The sequence below is a fragment of the Cyrtonyx montezumae genome, unplaced genomic scaffold (assembly GCF_038088225.1).
Source record: "Cyrtonyx montezumae isolate F1298 unplaced genomic scaffold, pur_monq_1.0 scaffold_17, whole genome shotgun sequence".
Classification (NCBI taxonomy): Eukaryota; Metazoa; Chordata; class Aves; order Galliformes; family Odontophoridae; genus Cyrtonyx; species Cyrtonyx montezumae.
This window is the reverse complement of record NW_027071903.1, coordinates 29,266,478-29,286,631: the sequence shown is the minus strand read 5'-3', so window position 1 is coordinate 29,286,631 and position 20,154 is coordinate 29,266,478. Positions and strand designations below refer to the sequence as shown.

Here is a 20,154-nt window from a genome sequence, read left to right as displayed (position 1 = left end):
GTCAAATATTAGGAAAAAATTCTTCTCAGAAAGAGCAACGTATTGGGACAGGCTGCCCAGGGAGGTGGTGGAGTCACTGTCTCCAGAGGCGTTCAGGAGCAGGCAAGGTACAGCACTAAGGGATGCAGTTAGTGGGCATAGTGGAGATGGGTCGACAGTCACGCTAAGTGAACTTAGAGATCCTTCCCCACCTTACTGACTCTATGATTTATGATTCAAGCAACAGCACTACAGTGCAGAAAGTCTCCCAAATCCCACAGCACCCTTGGGCACACCGAAACAGCAGCCCCACGTTTACCCAGATACACTATTTTTAATCCACAAAACACAACAATTATCTTCAATCACATTATCCTTAACCACACGGCAAGGTACTGCAGCACCAGGTTCCCAACCAAATGGGCTGGCTGGATGTGCCAGAGAGAGCAATACAGGCATCCTGCCAGCACCCTCCCAGAAACCCTGAGTGGGCTGCACCTTACCGCACTGGGTGATGTTCATATCCTTCAAAGGGATGATGGCTGTGTCCAAGTTCATGCAGTACAAGTTCTGGGACTGCAGGTTGGCCTCACCCTTCTCCTGCCAGAGCTGGATCCAGCGGATGTCACAGCTGCAGTTAAAAAGGTTCCTCTCTAATCTCCTATGGGCAGAGAGAAAGAAACGACAGTGGGGTGGGGAAGGATAACCAGGGAGAAGCTCCTCTGCAGGATCATCCAGAATGCACAGTTTGCATCTCTAACTACTCTAGAGAAACAGATTTCACATCCGTGTGTTTGCAAAGGAATGCACGCAAACAAGCTTTTACATCTTCCATGTCATGCCATCCCAACAGCTCAAACATTTACCCCTCAGAAAGGAGCAGGCTGCTTTGCACTACCCCAAACAAACCAATTCACTTCCAGCATCCCACGCCTATGAGGGCCCAAGAGCCTGCTGGTAAAAGCACACCTCCAACTCTCCTAGTGCTCAGTAAAGCTGGCAGTTCTGCTGAGTACCTTATATGAACACAACCTCCTGGTGCTCCAGGACACAAGCTAATGTGCAGGATATCATGCATTTTAATCAAATCAAACAGCACTGTGCTGAGACCCTGCTGACCTGGCCAGGAAATATGGAAAGCAGTGCTGCCTTTAATGTACTTCATTTAAGGCACAGTTACACATTTTATATACAATGGATGTTTATTATTATTGATTTTCCAACCTATTAACCATTTCATTTACATTTTTAAAGCCCTACAGCTATCTACATGATGAGAACAGATCTCATCAGGGAGGAGACCCTAATGCTCTGCCTGCACAGAGAGACTTACTACCAACATGTGCTGGACCAATAACTTGAGCAAAACAGAGGAGAGAGCGTGAACAAACAGAACCAGTCCTTGTGAAGCAGAAAAATAAAAAGCAGGGAGCAGAGCAGTCAGTACAGAAAAAGGTGAGCTCAGTCCCTCCAAAGCAGAAGGGCATCTCCAAAGGTCAAACTGCTGCTTCCTTGCAGCATCCAGGTCCCTGCCTCAGATAGGAGGAAGCTGCTTCTCTGCTCTGTTCCACTCAACACTGCAAAATTCATGCTTCCTTTTACAAAATTAATTCCACTGACTAACAGGATTTGGAAACAAGTCCCAAACGTGCAGCTGCTCTTTGTCCACAGCAGTGCTGGGAAAGCAGGAGGAGAGGGCAGCTCCTGCTAGCACTTAGGGTTGTTACACCTGAACCTTAATGATGCGTCTTGCTCTATTAGGAGATAGAGACTGACATCTTACTCTTTTTTTTTTTTTGTGCAGAACAAAAACAGAGTTAGACTTCACTCTGTGACTTTTCATTATTGTGTTCCTCTCCCTTCACAAGCACTCAAACCTTTGTTAAGACAGGTACAGGGCTCAGACAAGAGACCTGAAGCACTGAATTTAGCAGGCCAGAGCAGATCAGCACAGTGTTTTGGTGGGATTCAACAACAAGGCATTCTCTGCGCAGGCTTTGCATCCCCTTCATCGTGGCCATGATCCAGAATCCATGTTCTCCTGGAGACCCAGCATCAGTGCCACCATCAGGGCTGGGTGCAGAGCAATACTAGTGCTGTGCCTTGGGAGCAGCATGGGCTCAGAGGCAGTGCAGGGAGAGGAAATCCTGCTCTCTTGCAAATATCCTCACGAAACAAGGCTGCTGGGCAGAGCCTCTGTCACAGTGCTTACGGGCAGCTCTGTAAGTAATAGAAGGCAGCCTTCCCAGCCCATCGCTAATTCATGAAGGGACATGAATAATACAGGAGCAGCATGCATCAGGGTAGAATTTACCCACATCACTGATGCTGGGGCAGGTTGTAACTCGCCCTAATCAAGACCCCCACAGGGGCTTTTGCACAAATTAACTCCCATCACTGACCAGACATGCTGAGTGCCACTGGCAGCTGGCATGGCACCACAATGTGAACGCACTGTGGGTCTCTAGAAGTGTGTACAGACACACACATCAATTTTCCTTGTACATGACTGCAAAAGCACACTCAGTTCATGGGAGATGCTTCTCTTATTTGCTTGGAGACTTCCATGCCATAATGGCAAGCTCTCCAGTGAAGTTTGCAGAGATTTCAATGCTTACTTTGCCCTACACCTGCCCCAAAAAACAACCCCCCATCTCTCTTCTCAGATCTCATCACTGTCCTAGCTTTGTGGCTAGCATGGATCACTAGGCACTAGAAGCACCTCAAGGAGCAAAACTCCAGTGGATGGTTGGAAGGCAGCCCCCTGTGCTGGAGATACACCACTGTAAGGCACGGAGCAGAAGCCAAGAGACCTCCTCTACTGCATGGTCTGATTTTTGGATGGTGGGGAACCAGGAGTTGAACTCAGTGATCCTCATGGGTTCCTTCCAACTATGGATGTTCTATGATTCTATGTGCTTACTGGGTGTATCAGCATCTCAGAGACATTCAAAGCAAGGGGCTCCTTTCCACATGCATTCAGCACAGCCCATTGCTGAGAGGATAAGGGTATTTCTCTCACGTAGCCTTAGCCTGGAAATGCTGCCAAAGCATCTCTTGGTTACAGGCACTCAGGAGCTTTGCACACCCCCACATCTTCCTGATGGTCTCGTTAACACAGAAAATGCCTGTGAGAAGCAGTGAGCATCACGGCTGCAGGCACACTGGTCTCCCTGCAGGAGCAGAGCTGCTTTCTGCACCACAGGAACTGGCCTGTAAAGGGACAAAAATCCACGCACAAACCAGCAGCATCCATCAGCTGTAGCTCTAGAGCTGGATCTGGACACAGAGGGCACTAACACTGTGCTCAAGTTTGGGACAGAAGAATATGGGGACAATCATGCCCAGCACCAGTATTCTAAGTAGAAGGACTTCACACCCAAAGTAAAGTGATTTTTGGGAGGCTAGACAGCTAACCAAGGCACACACCCTGTCCCAGGTCTCATCAGCGAAAACAAAGCTGTCTGCAGCTACAGCCTCTCAGAGGACAGCTGAGATCGTTGCCACACTTCTGCTGTCTGCTTTCATTCATATAAAGCTGCTGTTGAGGTTTGGTATGCTTGCAATTAAAACACTGTCATACCTCAGAACACAGCCTGCTTCCCCTAAGCTCAGGAACCAGTATGTACCCAGAGGATGGAGAACTAAACTTATTTTCATTCTCAACTCCTGTTTGTTTCCCAGCACTAGTGCTTCTCTTGGGGGTACAGGTGTTGTTTCCATCCCCTGCCAGAAACAGAAGAGGAAAACTCTGATAGGGAGCAATGCATGGCGTGCAACATCCAAATTAGCTTACACATGGAGCAGGCAAGTCCCATCATCCAGCTACAACTGTATTAGTTCAACTGTTAGTGGGAATGAGATTTTAAGCTAGGGGCACATACATTAAGCTGGGCTCATAACACCAGTGAGGTTGCCATGCCTTGTTCCCAAAGCCTCTTGCTGTAGCACTGTAGAAATTTACAGCAGGCTGAGCTGGCAGGGACTGCTGGTATTAGAAATGCTGATAGTCCAGGCAGAGAAGCAAGACGTTCAGGACTACAGTATTTCATCCAACCAAGGAGGTAATTGGATCCAGAGTCTTAGGCCTTTCCGGGAAGGAATTTCTTGAAATGTCAGCCCTAAGCTCTCCGAGGACGTGACAAAGGAAGTCAAGGACATGACAGAGGAAACCAGCTGTGACTTCTGGATAAGAAAGGCTTTAAGCCCAATGTTTATGAGCTGTTGCAAGTGTCAGATGCTTCCTTGTGCACGCTCAGCTTGCTTCAGGCTTTGGAGAGCTGTGCACACATCAGCTCTAGCCCTGTCGGTCAAGGTCAGCTTCTACCGTGGGAATTAGGGCTGGAGTTACTGGAAACCATTCCAAGTCTTTTTCTGGCCAGAAGGAGAAAGAGATAATATTCTTTGGAAGCATGCCTCATTTTTGCCATCCTTTCTTCAGTGAGTCATCAGTGGAAAAGCTCCATTCTGTTCAATAGTTCTGCTTTAAAGTAATATTCCTAGCTTGAGACACCTTGCACGCAGACTGGCAGCTTTTTCAAGCCCCAGGTTCCCATTCACCTGCCTGCTCCCATAGTGCGACACGATCTCTACATTAGCATTCTGCTCACCTCCTCAGCGTTCAACATGGCTTTTGTCAGGTCATGTGTTTCCATATGAAGATCTCCAAAACACACAGTTGCAGTTCCTCCCATCCCCACACTTTACCAGAGACAGTCCACCCATCCTCTTCACTCTTGGGCTTCTGCCTCTGCACAGGGCTCAGCTCCTTGCCACCTTCTTCCTCTCCAGAGGGCTTCATGTAAATCTTTCACATAACTCCCTTTCTAGTTTTCACCAGTGCTTCACACTCACTTTATGTAGGCCATATATTCCAACTCCCTTCCAAATTCTGGGAGCCTGCTTGGTGCTCAGCATGCCAAAAAACTGTCTTCTACTCACCCATCCTCTGCATTTCTAAAAAAAAATTACAAATAAAAATTCCACTTTTGCACATCCTTTCCTAATTTCTCAGCAGCCTGGAAACTTACTTTTCTTTAAAAGCCCTAATGCTCAGGACCACAACCATTGCACAAGAAAGGTATTTCTGTACCCTAATTTCCAACTTCTTTATGTCAGTGATTACTCAAAGTCCATAGCTTAGGCTGCAATCCCATGCAATCTCCTCTCCCAAACACATCCAAAGTTCAACAGTTTCCTGGCCACAAGAAGGACACTGCAAACACATCAACACCAGCTTCCCAGCGGGTATCAGCTGAAACATTCCTCTTTCTTCATGATTTGGGAAGCAGCAGCATCTTATTCTCGTACATCCTACCTGTGCTGACATGGAAAGGGCTTCACAGTGATGAGAAACCCAGAGGGGGAACATGACGAGAAACATCAGTGACAAAGCACTTCTCCAGAAGAAAATAAACTTGACCAGGCTCTCATTCCAGCTCAGCCCTCAGACAGGGTTCTTGTTGATCACTTGAGTCCATGCCACATGGTGATGCCAAGAAGCCTTTCAGAGCACAGCGGCAGAGATGACCAGCCAAGCTGGGCATTGCCAAGAATCTCCAATGAAAATGCTGACAGCACAATTCATGACAGAATGGCTGTCCCATATCTTATCTCCTCCCTATTACCCAGCCCCATGATTTCCCATGTGCCTATCCACATTACTTCTTTCATCAATCAGGGCTCGTTATCTCTGAGAGCAGCTCTGAGAACATTTCCAACAGGAGCCAAAGCATTCACTTCATTTCCTTTTGCCAGACTGCAGAGCCCTGGCCCTAAGTGACTCTGCTGACACAGACTGGAGCCACGTCCAGCACACCAGTTTCCCCGCCAGCATCCACTGTTCATTATGGATGTATACAGCATCTGGTGGGATACGCACCCTTCAGTGCCCCAACACTAGCATCTCAATTGCCTCTTTGGCATGGGTCTTTTGAGCCAGATTTGTTTCGGCAGACCTAGAGAAGACCCAAATTAAATACATATATATACACACACACAAATGAAATGAAGCAACAGAAATGAGCCATGTTGGAAGCATCTCCATTAATCTGCAGGATCACGGCAATCCCAGTCTCTGCTGATTCCTCTCACCCAGGACTGCAGCCCCTTTTGCACCTCTGCACCTGGGTCTCCCTGGGGTAGCAAACATCAACCTGAATATTGCCAAACAGCGCAATGATAATAAGGCCTAAGAATACAAATGACTCATGCTATTAAACTTGAAACCTGAGCCAGGTTTTAAAAATATTTAGAGCAATCAGCAAGGGGACAAATTCCAAGTTCAGCGTTTTACATTTGCGAACCACATTTCCCATCAGAAGGGTGTTCCTCTATTTCTAATATCACTATTAGTATTTTTCATTTAACAATTTGACAGAAATAAAATACACTGCAGCAGCACTGGTGATAACACACTTACTCCCACTTGAAAGACTGTCTTTATTCTTTCATAAGTCACTTCTAGCTTACAGCTCTATTGATCATCAGTGAGGATGAATGGAGCTTCCCAGGATCCTCTGGGAGAAATCCTACATATATATATATATATTTATACCTACCAAAGAACTATTCCTAAAACCCAACAAAACAGGTCATCAGGGCAACACTCCATTGATTTCATGTCCATTTATTCTTCAAGCACAGCACTGAACACTCCATCAATAATTCAGCAGGCTGAAGGCCACTGGTGCCCCAGGAGGGACACTATCTCATCATGCACACGGGAGCTGGCAGGTACCTCAATTGCTACAGATCAAGGGAGTCATCCACCCAAAATCTGGGCTGTTTCTAAAGCCTGTCCAGGAGCTAAAAAAAATATCAGTTGAAGGGTAAGGCCAACTGTGAGGACCAAATCTCTGAGAAAATCCACTCCAAATCTTGCCCAGTGAGTATTTCTTATGCATTCCCAGCATTAGTCAACCATTTACTACCCCAAGAATGATTTGTTCATCATCCTGACATTAATTAGCCAGCCACTGCAACACTAAAAGAGAAGCAGTTCTGCTCTGGTGCTCCAGTAGCCAGGAAACCCTCCCAAATAAGGTGCTTCCCAATGGGGTTTTAGATAATTATTCACGCGTTTCAAAATAGCTCTATTTAAAGATCCTCCTCTCAGCCTCCCCTTCTCTTCCAGGAGGATCCTCCAGGATGGAACTTACAGGTCAAAGAGCCGCAGCGTCTGGAAGAGTTGCCATGACAGAGTGGTGAGCCGGTTACCAGAGAGGTCTCTGAAAATTAACAGAAAAAAAAAAAAAGGAGTCATGGTAAATAATTCCTCCTGGGCGTGGCCCTACTGCCACCACAGGGCCCACCATCCACTACAGAGCTGTCAAACACTTTAGGACCCAATTTTAGGTTTCCTAACGAGAGACTTTAATGAAGATGAACCTGAATGGAACTTCCTCATTTTATTTCCCCCCCCTCACAGAGGAGAGTTGTCTATATCCCACGGTAATGCTAAAAGAAAAAATAGTAATAATTCAAACAGTAAGATTTGCCTGATTCTTGCCTGTGAATCTGAAGCTCAACCAACCATAAGCAGAAAGAACAAACCTAATTTTGTGAGCAGAACAAAAATTAAGTAAAACTGTCACGTTAAAAGTATTAACGCCTGAGCTGTAACAACAGAACGATGATTACCCAAGGTATTATCATATGGTACCTAGTAGCTGTGCATTAGAAGTATCCCGTTATGGCTGTTTGCTGCTTGCACCCAGGGGTATCGCCGCCAAGGCAGCTAACAGCTCCCTATCCCTCTTTCCATCTGCCCAAACTTGCAGAAACATAAATCTCATCTACCTGGGAGAGCCTTGCAACCCAGCAGATATCGCCTCTTCGGCTGGAAGCCAGGGGGATAAAAGAGCGCAAAATCAAACTAAGAATTACTAAAAGCAAAAGAGAAACGATGTTCTGGGGGCAGGCTAGGCAGGGAGGAGGCAGCCACACAAAGAGAGGAGCCTCAGATTACCAGCAGTGCAACAGGATAAGGAAATTGCTGCCTGTAGCAGGCAGCCTTCCTGGGGATGCCTGGGGTGAGCAGAGGGGTGTTGGCAGAATCCCAGATCTGCCCATATCTGTGCCCCAAGAAACACAGGAGGCAACTTCTTACATTTCTCACTGAGTGTGGTTCCACTGCTATCAGTTCCTATCCTGTTGGGAGCTCCAGATCCATCCCACCCACTACAGGGCTCCTTCACAAAGCCCTACTCTGAAATTCTACAGTTCGGAATGGGGAAGTCACTGTAGCTCTGACATCAAACCAGCAACCCAATGGCACTCCATGAGCATGGCAGACTCACAGTCCCAAACATCCCAACAGCACAGCACTGCATCATTAAAGTCTGGTCATGCCCCTCAGACTGCCCTGTGCCTGAACCACAGGCACCTCATTTCAGATGACTAAGAGCCCCCCCATTCCCAAGGCTGTAGATAAATTGCTTCCAGCCTCCAACAAAGTTTAGGGAGGTGGAAAAATAGCAGGTGATGTTGAGCAGGGGAAAAGTAAAAAAAAAAAAAAAAAAAAAAAAAAACACATAATAATAACGATAATAAAATAAAGAAACAGCAAAATTCCTTTATCCATCCCAGAGCACTCAGCACCTGGGACGTTTGCAAAGACAGATGAAAAGTGGGAGGGGAAGAAGGAGCAGATCATTGCTAGAGAGCTAGAGAGAAGTGAGACAGTACACTCCCTCCCCCTACACAGAGAAGAGAAGGAAGCGTAACGGGATGCATGAGAGACAGCAAAATGTGGGAGAGAGGCAGAGATGCAGAGGAGGGAGTGAGTCTTGCTAGAGTGTCCTTTCTCAAAGGTCATGTTTTGCTACATTAGGCAGAAATGTCAAGAGAAAATTGGATTCTGAAAGAGAAGAGAAAAAACAACAGGCTTTCCACGCAAATAAGGGAATCAAAAATAGCATGATCATGTTATTACAATTTAGGGCACAGGGAGATGGAGGAAGGAAACATCCTCACTAACACAAGGATCTTCGCCATGCAGATGTGCTCTGCTTTTCTCCTTCAGTCCATGGAAACCAACTCCTACCACCCACAACCCACCCCAGAAAGCCACAACCCACACTGAGCATTGGGCAATGTGCATTTCCACTTGCACACATCTGACCTTGCCCCAGTCATGTCAAACGTGCACTGTGTCAATAAGGTCCTTGTACAAGGCCTTGATATCAGCATGGAGACAGAAATGGGCTGCATTCTCAAGCACAACATAGAAGTACATCATTCAGGTTGCAAAGAAGAAGATACAGAGCTGTTACAGGAAAACCTCCCAGCACAGCCCCAATCTCTCACCGGAATAGATCCATCCCCTGTGCTGGATGGGGCAGGCTTCCTGGGGAAAATAGCATGTGATTATGTAATTAGAGATAGTATCACAGTACATGCACACGAGGAGATTAAATTATGGCTCCACGGGTGAATGGAGCAATGGCATTTTATAACCAATTCAGTGCTTGTAAGGTTCCCTCTGTTCCACAGCCCTGCAAAGTGAGTTTCCCAGGCCAAAAGTCCCTTTTCGTTTCCAGATGCCCATTGCTTTTACCTATGACTCTCCAAACCACTCCCAAACACTCCTCGTGGGTTGATGGTTTGACTAGATATAATTCTATGATCTCTTTACCTACATCCTGTGACCATCCAAGCCCTTGAATCCTTCCATTCTGTGTCCCAACAAGAGCTGCTGCCCCTCATCTCACCTACCCACTCCCAGATATCCTCTGCAAAACTCCCTCCAACTGGATCAAGATCTGCTTTGCCTCTATAAAGTCCTGGAGAAATAAAGCTGGGTGCCACAGAACGGAAATCTCACGTATTTCCCAAGACACCCAGACTATTTGCCTGGGAGCAGCACAGAAGGCACTAAGGAATAGCAGAGAATTTTTTCATTCATTTGAATACTGGCACTCTTGCATGGAGAAAGCAAAATTAAGCCTTTTCTGCACAACTTGCTCTTTGACAAGCAGATTTCCTCCCTCCACAAAAGGAGGGTGTGGGTACCCTGGGATGGAAGCATCATACCAGTGTTTTCTGGCTTAAGCCCAACAGCCCATTTTCCCTCTATCCCCTGCGTCAGCCATCCAAGCAGGTTTTGTTTGAAACCACACAAATCATCAAAAAAAAAAAAATAATGGATTGAGCCAGAAGCAAACACCCAATACAGAAAACTTCAGCCTGGGCAATTAAAATTTGGCAGAGTTATAGGAAAGAGGAAACAATCCCACAGCAGAGCATGCCAGACAACCTTTATGATAGCCTGAGCATCAACTCCACTTGTAATAAAATATGGCACATCTCATGCAGGGGGAGATACCTGGGACAGAAGCAAAACACCTCTGTGTATTTTACACTGGCAAATGGAAACTTGTCTCATGACATAGCTGTGGCAGTCTGGCTGAAAAATGAGGGGAAAGAAAAGAAAACCACTCCTTTTGGATCCTGTGCACAAGGAATGTGTGGAGATTAGGAGAACATCGCCTTCTGCACAGGACCCTCACTCCTGTACTTAGAATAATAGAAATGTTTGAGTTGAAAGGTACCCTTCAAGTCCATCTGGTCCAACTCCCCTGCACTAAACAGGGACACCTGCATCTGATCAGGTGCTCAGAGCCCCATCCAGCCTGACCTGGAGTGTATCCAGGGATGTGGCACAACCTACCTCTCTGGACAACCTGTGCCAGTACCTCACCATCCTGATCAGGAGAGGAGCCCAGATCCAGGCAGCCCAGAGCAAGTGGTCTTCCACAAAAGAGGAAAGTGTGTTGTTCTTCTCCCTCAATTACCCTGCTGCCAAAAGAATTCCCACTATTAAAGCCATTTTTATTCAGCTAAATTAAGCAGGATGCCTCATTAATGACACCAATAAGCTAGAGCCCCTGTAATTAAACTGTAAGCTATATTATGTGGTTCAGTCTGACATGATGTCAGAAGCTGTGCTGGGGAGGGACTCTGCTTGCCTGTCCCTCCTCCACTCACCCTTATTTCCACCGTGAATCAACCAGTTCTGCACGGGGGAAGTTTTCCACGCATTTTAATAACACGGTGCCACCCTGATGGTGGGATTCATGGATCACAGCAGCCAAGGTTGGAAAAACTCACGCAAATGTGTGGCACAAATCAGAGATGAGGCATACATCATACCTCCCCAGCTGCCTTCCTCAGAACTGGATGTATTTCCTTAATGTATTAGATTTATCCCCAGCCAGTCCCAGAAGCTGCAGAAATACATACAGACCTCACCACAAAGCCTCTGCAAGAGCTGGACTCAGCTGAAATCTCCCATAGCTCAGCACAAAGTCCCAGCAGAACACACCTGAATGCCTGCAGAGCATCACAGAGTGCCCAGTACATGCAAACCTCACACATGGAAAATATGGTTAGGTAGGTCAGTAGTGCCCAGGTCCTCACTGGCCCCAAACACAGCAGAATAACACAGCCATCAGGGTTCAAACTTCCTGTGTGAGTTTGGACACCATAACTCTTCTCACCTCACTCCTAATTGCATCCATATTATCATACCATGATTTACAAGGTATCTGAACTCACAAATCACATCCCATTTTCATATAATTCTTTCCAAATTATTTCTTGTTCTAACAGCCAGAACTTGTGATAATCTCCCAAACTCAAGGCCTCCTGCATTAAAAGAGAGCATCACCAGTAGGGACCCCACTATCCTAAGCACTCACCCACTATGCCCAAAAGATGTGACAGCAGAGAGGAACAGCCCAGCATCCCTTCGCGCCTCCTAGTTCCAATATCATAATTCATAAATCCCAAATGCCACTGAAACAGGATGGAAGGGGGTGGAGAGGGGCGACTCCTCCACACTGTTCTTTAAATAACAGCATAGGAACGCAGAAGCTTCAGAGCATAGGAGGGACGGGGCGTGTGGCACCACAGCTCCAGCAGCTCCCAGCACATCTGCTCCACTCCTCTCCTCCCACCACCTCTGCCAACAGCCCGTGGCCCAGCCTAAAGCCCTCAAAGGCCATCTCCAGCCCCAAGATCCCTTCACATGCTCCAGCTCATCTTGTCCGAGGCACCTCCCAGCTGCACTAAGCTCTTTTTTGGAGATGCATCATGCCTCAGAGCTCATCACTGCTCACAGTTCTGTGTTTGGCACATGGTACAGATGGGAAGTGGACAGCAGATGTGGGTAACATCGTCCCCTATGCTTCAAGATGAACCAAAGGAGGGGATCTGGCCCTCCTGTTGTTGTTATATGCTGCTTACACTGCTCTTCTACGAAGACATCTGGGCTCCCAGAGGACTCGAGGAAAGGTTAAAAGCGAGGTCAGCCCTGCAGTTGCTTTCCTTTTGCCTGCCAGCTTCCCCGCAGGGCAGAGTTCAGCAGCATCTGCAAAACATGCCAATCTCCCACTCATGGAAAAGACAGTCTACAACAGGCAAGAGCCCTTCCCTACGGCTGTCTTCTCACAGCTGAGGTATCCTCAGACATGCTTTGCACCAGTCCTTCCTCTTCTTTCCCCACTTGGAGTCATTTTAGGTCCATTACATCTGGAATAACTGTACACTGGGCTTTTCTCCTGCTTTGATACTCAGCTACAATATCGGAGAGTTGTACTGATTGAGAACAAGGGTTGCCAGCTGACAGCTCCAGCAAGGGGTTGGCTTTAGCCTGCCTGTTTGCTTCAAATTGCATGTTTCTTCCAGATAGGAACAGAAAACAGCTGGGGAATGCCTCCCACTCACAGGTTTCCAGCAGGCCCAAGGAAACCAGACGGCTGCATGATAAAAATCACCCCTGCTGTACTGAGACATAGCAAGAGGAGACAGCATGGGATGGAAAGTACCTTAAGGGGCATTTCCTAACATCTCCATACACACAGGGACACCAGACTGCAGAAAAATGCACTCCCAGAATCCCATGTGTTTCCAACTGCATCTCCCATCAGTGTGCTAAAGCATTCAGGATGGGTGCACCACTCCAGCAAGGAGGGCACCCCATGGACATGAGAGCAGGGCAACGTGTACACGAGAGCCCCAACTTCATCACGTTGAGGACAGAGCCCTGGAATGGAATCTTGTCCTCCTTCCCCCTCCCCAGTGGGGGCTGTACTCACTGCTGTTGAAGGCTCTTGCATTAAATTTATATTAAAAGTAGTTCTCCCACACATGCTCTTAATTGAATGCCCAGAAATCAATGAGCCCTGAATAATCTCATACACTGCTCTTGCAGGGGTTAGTAAAGGGAACAGTAACAGCTATGCCTGAGCACTGATTTGTCTGCCTTGGGGAGCTGCCAGAGGCAGAGAGAGTCTGGGACAGTGACGAGGAATCTGCAAGCAGAGGCTCTGAAGATACAAAAATGAATATATATACATATATATACACACACACGCCTATATCTCCCAGCAACAGCAAAACAACAGGGCATTAGGCAGGCTAAGCTCTCAGCAGACATTGCTAAATGGTTTCCAATTAATTAACTGATTACATGATAGAACAGAAGGGGATTCAAGTGAGTGCTGTTGACCTTTAAGAATAATTAATATCATCAGGATCGCAAAACTCGTCCAAGAAAAATAATTAGGAAGACTCTAATATTGCCTCCAAAGCCATGTTGAAGGAGGAAAGGAAGATTCTGGTTAATATAGAAGCACTGTTCCCAAGTATTTTCTAGCAAACCCATTTTTCCTCTACACTTGCTTCCCATAGAACTCACACACATGGTTCTTCCCTGCCCCAGTCAATCCCTCCCCCTCTCCTCTCCAGACCCACGATATTTTCCACAGTTCACCCCAAGTTTGTCTGGCCACGTGGCTACTGTATGTGAGCTTCCCAAGGAAGGCTGCATGAATACACTGTAAGGGAGGCTGCATAAGCAGCCATCATCCCTTGCAGAAGAAAAGCATGAAAAAGCCACAGCCCTGGAATGAAACCCACCTTTTCAGCAAATAAATAAGCTGCAGAGGAAACTTATTACTGTTACAACTTCTGTGGCTTGACACTTCACTAAATTATAGATAAAAGGAAATACAGTCTTCCCAGGCTCAGAAAAGGAGGCTGCTGCCAAAGAGCTGTGTTTACACCAGCTAATGAAAAGAAAACCTGCCATTAGCCCACAGCACCCAGCCCGCATCCCCACTGAGCACAGGCAGATCTTGAGATCAAGCAGCTGGACACATAGATGACCTTTTAAGGTCCCTTCCAACCCAAGTTATTTTATGATCCTATGACACCCCGAGGGACCAGATCTGCAGGGCACACATGAGGAAGAGAAGGCAGAGCTGTAGGATCATGCACCTCCAGAGGGACCATGCTCCACCAAAGGGACCGCACTGTCAGCCAGTAGAGCTGGCAGCTGCCACCTCCTGTGCATCACAGAGGCTCCTGGCCACAGCAGGAGGTGATGCTGATATGCTCCAGCTATGCCTCATCAAACGGCAAGATAAACACTCTACCTGGGAGACAGACAACATCAAGCAGAGAGCTGGCTCACAGCTCTCTCCAGGGACCCATGGGGATGGGGAGCAGGAAGGCAGAAGCACCCAGGAGCACACGTGAGCATGGAGTTTGAAGCAGAAATGTGCATGTTTGCAGCAGTTGAGCACACGCAGGGGAGTACTGTTCTGAGCAGAGAGTTGCCTACAGCTACTAAAGACAGCCAGGGTCCAGCAAATCCTGCTTACTGCAACCCTTGCTCATAACCACACTGAAAGCAGAAACATGTTTTGTCCTTAGCAATTAGTTCTGTCAAAAGAATTCACAGGAACATCTGAACAAAGGGGCTGTATATTTCCTGTTCTTCTCAAAACACATTGCACAGAAAAAAGGGTAGAGGAAAAACTTCATCTACAAACCTTGGTCACCATGAGGAGTATTTTCAAATGAAAAGCATAATCACCATAAAGCACAGAGTACTTCAAACTGCAGAAAGCATTCCTTCATTATTCCAGGACTGCAAATTACTCACAATTATCAGCGAGCACAACTGGATTCAACAAACATTTAACCACGAGCTATGGTTACAGTGAGGTCAGAGGACAGTTCTAGTAAACTTCTCGTGTGAGAAACCCACAGGCAGTGCCGGGTAGTACTGCTGCAGGATGACTCCATTCCTACTGCAGAACAAAGCCAGTGCCAGGAGCCACTGCAGTTCAGAAAGTTTATATTGCATCTGTCAAACAGACATCTCAGAAGACTTGCTTCATACAGAGGGAAAGATGGAAGACTGAAAGTGCTGCTGGCAGTGAAACCAGGCAGGTCATTCCTCAGGTGAACTCACACCTAATGGCTCAACGCAGCCTGCACCTGCAGCCAGGTGTGTGCAGGTGCTGCTCCACTCATCACTTTAGGGGAGTTTAGCTAGGGCTGGAACGGAAAGAAATTGGTTCTAAGAGGAAGGAGAGAATGCTGCAGGGCTGGGGATGAGCAAGAGGCAAGGAGAAAAGGAGACTTCAGCACAAGCATGGCTGCAAGCAGAGAAGACCTGCACTGCAGTCAGGGTGGCTGGGGCTACTCGGAAGCTGGAATGCCCAGCTACGGGCAGAGAGAACAGGAGGGTTGGAGGCAGGGAGGCTGGGAAGCCTGGTCAGTGGGACTAAGGCCAGGCCTGGGCTGGAGGATGGGAACCGGGAGCACAGGCAGTGGCAGGAGGGCCCTGGTGGGCCCCTGTCCGTGGTGCTGAACGGCAGCACACCACTCACAGCACGGCAGGAAAAAGGGGACACCAGGCACTCCTGACTCAACCCGATGACCGGATCTGTCCCCTCCAATCACCCACAGCACCAGGGGAAGAAAGACCTCGTGCTCCTATTCGCAACGTTATAACCCTCCCAGTGCCTTGCGTCTGAAAATTCAAAATTCATCCCTAATACAAATAAGGGGAGAGGCTTGGTGAGAAACTTCCCACCTCCCCCCCCCCCCATTTTTCTTTTCCTAATAAAATTTTATAATTCCAATAAAACACACAACTGCTTAACTCGTGACATTTAAATTATCACCTGGCCATACACTACTGTGGATTAATATCCCATCATTCATGCCCTGATGTATTATTACTCAAATAATGCATGATTTGAATGTTTCTATTTTTCTGCCCTGGTGCAGACTGTCTGTACATTAAAAAGAAGGGAAAATAAGCCATGGAAATGTATTGTTAGTAAACCAGTATCAGAAAAAGAAAGATCTCAGGTGAGATAGTTTGCACGGTCACTTAACTTTCACTCATCCCACTATGATAGCTCTCTCTCAGCAGCTTTCCATGAGGCTTCTACACTCAGGTCCTTTCTGGGAAGTTCCTTCTCTCTGTGCAATAGCTCTTACACTGGCACTGACAGAAAAACACACTTTATACAACTTATTAACTGAGCCAAAGGTTTTAGGAAGCAACTAAAAAGAACTCCAGAAATACCCTCTGGCTTATTGCCATTATGAAGTGACCCCAAGCACCTAGAAACAAAATCTGGTCACAGTCAGTCCCCTGTCTCCTGGAATCAGTTCATTCTGTGCTGCTGCTGTTTTCTTCTGAGAATCACAGGGGTTGGAAGGGACCTCAAGAGATCATCAAGTCCAACCCCAATGCCAAAGCAGGTTCCCTACACCAGGTGGGTGCCCAGGCAGGTCTTGAATACTCCAGAGAAGATTCCACAACTCCCCTGGGCAGCTTCTTCCAGTGCTCCATCACCCACACCATAAAGAAGTTCTTGCACAAGAGAAGCTGAAAGACATAGTGAGGTTTAACCAACTACATGTCTTCTTCAGGACTGCACCTGAATTCTGGCCTCTCTTTGAAGGGCAGCTCCCAGCAAGACATCTATCAGGTCATTGTTGCTCAAGGACTACATATTACAGAGGATGAACAACCCAAAGACCAACTCCCAAGAAAATTTCCATCTAGGAAGACTGACAGCCTCATTCAAATCATCCCCATTGTAACTTGCAGCAATGTTTTTGGTTTTTTGATTGTTTTTTTAAATTGAAGAGAAAAACAGGACCAGAAAGGCAGTTGCTGATCTGGAAAACAAAAGCAGTTGTCTCTTCCACAGATATTCCAAAAAACAAAACAAAACAAAAAAAAATATCAACCTTCAGAAAGCAAAATAAAATCCCCATAGTCACACAAGGCAGGTGGAAATATCTCAGCACTTCAAAGGAAGGAAAGAGAGAGAAAGCCATGCTGAAACACTGAGAGCCCAGGTACTGGAGCGATAGGTATGACATAAGAATCTCAGCAGGCAACAAATATTTGTGATAGTATTATTATAGCTCGTCTTACATTGCAAACACATCCCACAACTCAATGCCAGATATCACAAGAAAGCATACTAGGAGTTATACTGCAAATAGAATAAAAGGAGAGAAAACAAGTGCTGTTGTTCCAGGTTTTCAGGTGGGGGGATCAAGGCAGAACAGGTCTTGCTCCAAGGTACAAAAAACCTTCCCCCAAGCAGCCTGCAGTCAGGAATCCTATACCCAGCCCTCTACATACAAGTCAAATGATTTCAACCCAGCCTAAAGGAAAACTACAGTCCTAGAGGGAACTAGAATCTCCTCTAGCCTTGCTCACAACGGCCGGTAAAACACAGACCCTACCTTTGCTGCTGCAGGAAAACAAACAGCTGCAGTTAGCTGCTGGTCTGTCACCTGCAGTAAGGACTAGGAATAAACATCCCACCGAACCACTGCTGTCAGTTAGCATATCAGCAAGGGCCTGCTCTGCAGTGGCAACCAGGGAACAGAGCAGATAGAAAGTCAGAGCAGGAAAGTTTATGGAAGAGGAGACATTGCTGCTGTTTATTTTAGTGACTGTGCTATGTGTGCCCATCATTTTACAGAACAACTAGAGAGACACGGGGGAAAATGTTTCCTAAGTAAATCACAGCACGGAAGGCACACTGTTAGAAGGTGGTGGGGTGGCAGCTTGTTTAGAGTAAAAGTGTGAACCAAACTGTACCCAAACTGCCTGCTTGATTAGGAATAATGAAGGAACATTCACCTAATGGAAGTGAAAGACTATTTAATTTTTCACATAATTTTTTTCCCATAGTCATGCAAAAATTCAATTCCCATTTAGTCCTTTGCAAATGCAAAGTAAAACACATTAAATTATCAAGGAGATGACTTAGTTAAGCACATTGCTTCTTTCAGTGAGCTAAGAGCTCTCATCTACTGTGCCCCAGCTTACACACGGGTCTTGTCAGACTGCACTAGCTCAGGAGTACAGAAAGGAAAACATAAGCAATTAACACATGACAGTTTGGATTAGGAGGAGGCTGCCAAGATGGATATGAGAGCAGTGCAGTGATGAAAGGACAAAGTGTGGAGAAATCATCAGGAAGAGAGAAAAAGAGTAATAGCACATCCAGTATCAAGCAACGGACTGCAGGCAGTCACAGAGTGTGGAGTTGTTTACAGGAGGGGAGCAAAAATTTGACTGCCTTATACACAAGCAGATCTTTTAGAGCAAGGTAATAGATCATTAAACACAAAGGACAGGAAAATGACCCTCAAGCCATGACTGAGAGAACGATGCTATACTTGCAATAACTCAAAGTCCAATATTTTGTTTGTTTATTATAAGATTTTGATCAATCTCCCAGGTGTGCAGAGCAAAGAAGGTAAACCTTGCCAGCCTTGCAAATCTGTTGCCTGCAGCCCTTGTAATCACACAGGCTTCAGCTGCCAGAGGGCTTCAAGTGCTGTCCCAAAACATCACTGCAGAGAACACAAACTCAGAGCTGCCTCAGTTTTCAGGGGGAAACAGCCCAGTTTCTTCCCTCTCCAAAGCTAAACCCCCAAGGTGGCTCTGGGAACTCCCACGTCAAAATTGCTGACTACTCCCAACTCCAGAGTACCAGCTCACATGACAACATAGAATCACTGGAGTTCCAAGGGACCTTTAAAGGCCATCTATTCCAACTGCCCTGCAATGAACAGGGACACCACACAACTGCCAGGAATCCAACAGGATACCCAAGCCAGCTCCACCCTCCAGGCTGTACAACTGGCAGCACAGCTTCTAGAGTAATCCAGGTTAACCACGTTGTGGGTTTATCTACAGGAACAGTCCCATACATCAGCCAGGTCAGTCTTCATCAGTTAAAGTAGGTCCATGCACGTTCCTATCAGCACCTTCCAGTCTATCCTCAAGCCTCAATTTTGTAGCAGAAACACTGACTGGATCTCAAAGACAAAATCCTGAAGAACAGAGAGTGACCTGCCCATACAATACTCAAAAACCAGTTGTGGTCAGTACAGAATACTCATGAAGCCCGCTCCACCTTTCCCCAAAAACTCTGTCTTTAAGATGCTTGAGCGAAAAACAGGAAAAAGCTTCATCCTCAACCCCATCCCTGCTCTGGCACGCAGTGCTGAGAGAGAGCTCTTTGACAAGAGCTGCGTCTTGGCCAGCCCACAAACCCATTTAGAGCATGTATAAACCTCCAGAAGACACTTTAAGATGAGCCTCTAAACGCAGGCAGAAATGGCAATTATTAATTTTCTAAATAGAAATCTGACTACTTAAGCCTTATTTAAAAGTGTGCCTGTCTCTATAATTACACAGCCTTAATTTGTTTTCTTTCCTCCACAATAAATAAGGTGTGCACAATTACCCTCTGCAAACAGTGCCTCCTGACTGGCTGGCCCAGTATGCAGCTGCTCAGGAAAACATTTAGAGGGAATTACAGTCTCTTAAGTACCTGTTTCCCAGTACAGGGAGACTCAGACACCACAAAAGTCAATTTGTCTAGCCCTAGGCACAATCTGCTGGAATTCTCCTCTCCCCCACGCACAGCTCTATCACCTCAGCTGTGAGCAGAGAGGGCTGGACACACTGCCTGGAAGCAATCAGGTCTCATCCTCTTCTGAGCACTGATTCCCGGTGCTGGGTACTCCTGGTGACTTCCCAGTATCTAAGTTAAGGACTGTGATCGTGCTACATTCCTTCCTACAGGGCACTACGACAACCTCTCTGCACTGTTTCTCTGCCAATTTTCATGACAGTTATATGAAAAAGATCCTCATGACTTGTAATTTTTCTACCAAGTTGAATTAAATTGACCAGAGCATTCCAATATTACTAAGAGAAGGGCAGGTAGGCTAAGAGCATGCAAGACTTCCTCCTCAATAGGCTTTTCTACACACAGTGACATAGTAAATATGTATTCAGGTGGTTCATGTGTCACAAATTTA

At 46.5% G+C, this 20,154-nt stretch overlaps 1 protein-coding gene across 3 annotated transcripts in view; it reads right to left on the bottom strand.

The window, feature by feature from the left end:
• Positions 1–20,154, bottom strand: part of NTRK3 (neurotrophic receptor tyrosine kinase 3) — a 177,859-nt gene that overhangs the window by 128,645 nt on the left and 29,060 nt on the right. For all 3 annotated transcript variants that reach the window (XM_065734000.1, XM_065733997.1, XM_065733998.1), the window contains exons 4-5: positions 7,140–7,208; positions 483–640 (exon numbers count right to left, since the gene is read on the bottom strand). In XM_065734000.1, coding sequence (XP_065590072.1) covers positions 483–640; positions 7,140–7,208 — 227 coding nt within the window. The remainder of the gene's footprint in view (positions 1–482; positions 641–7,139; positions 7,209–20,154) is intronic.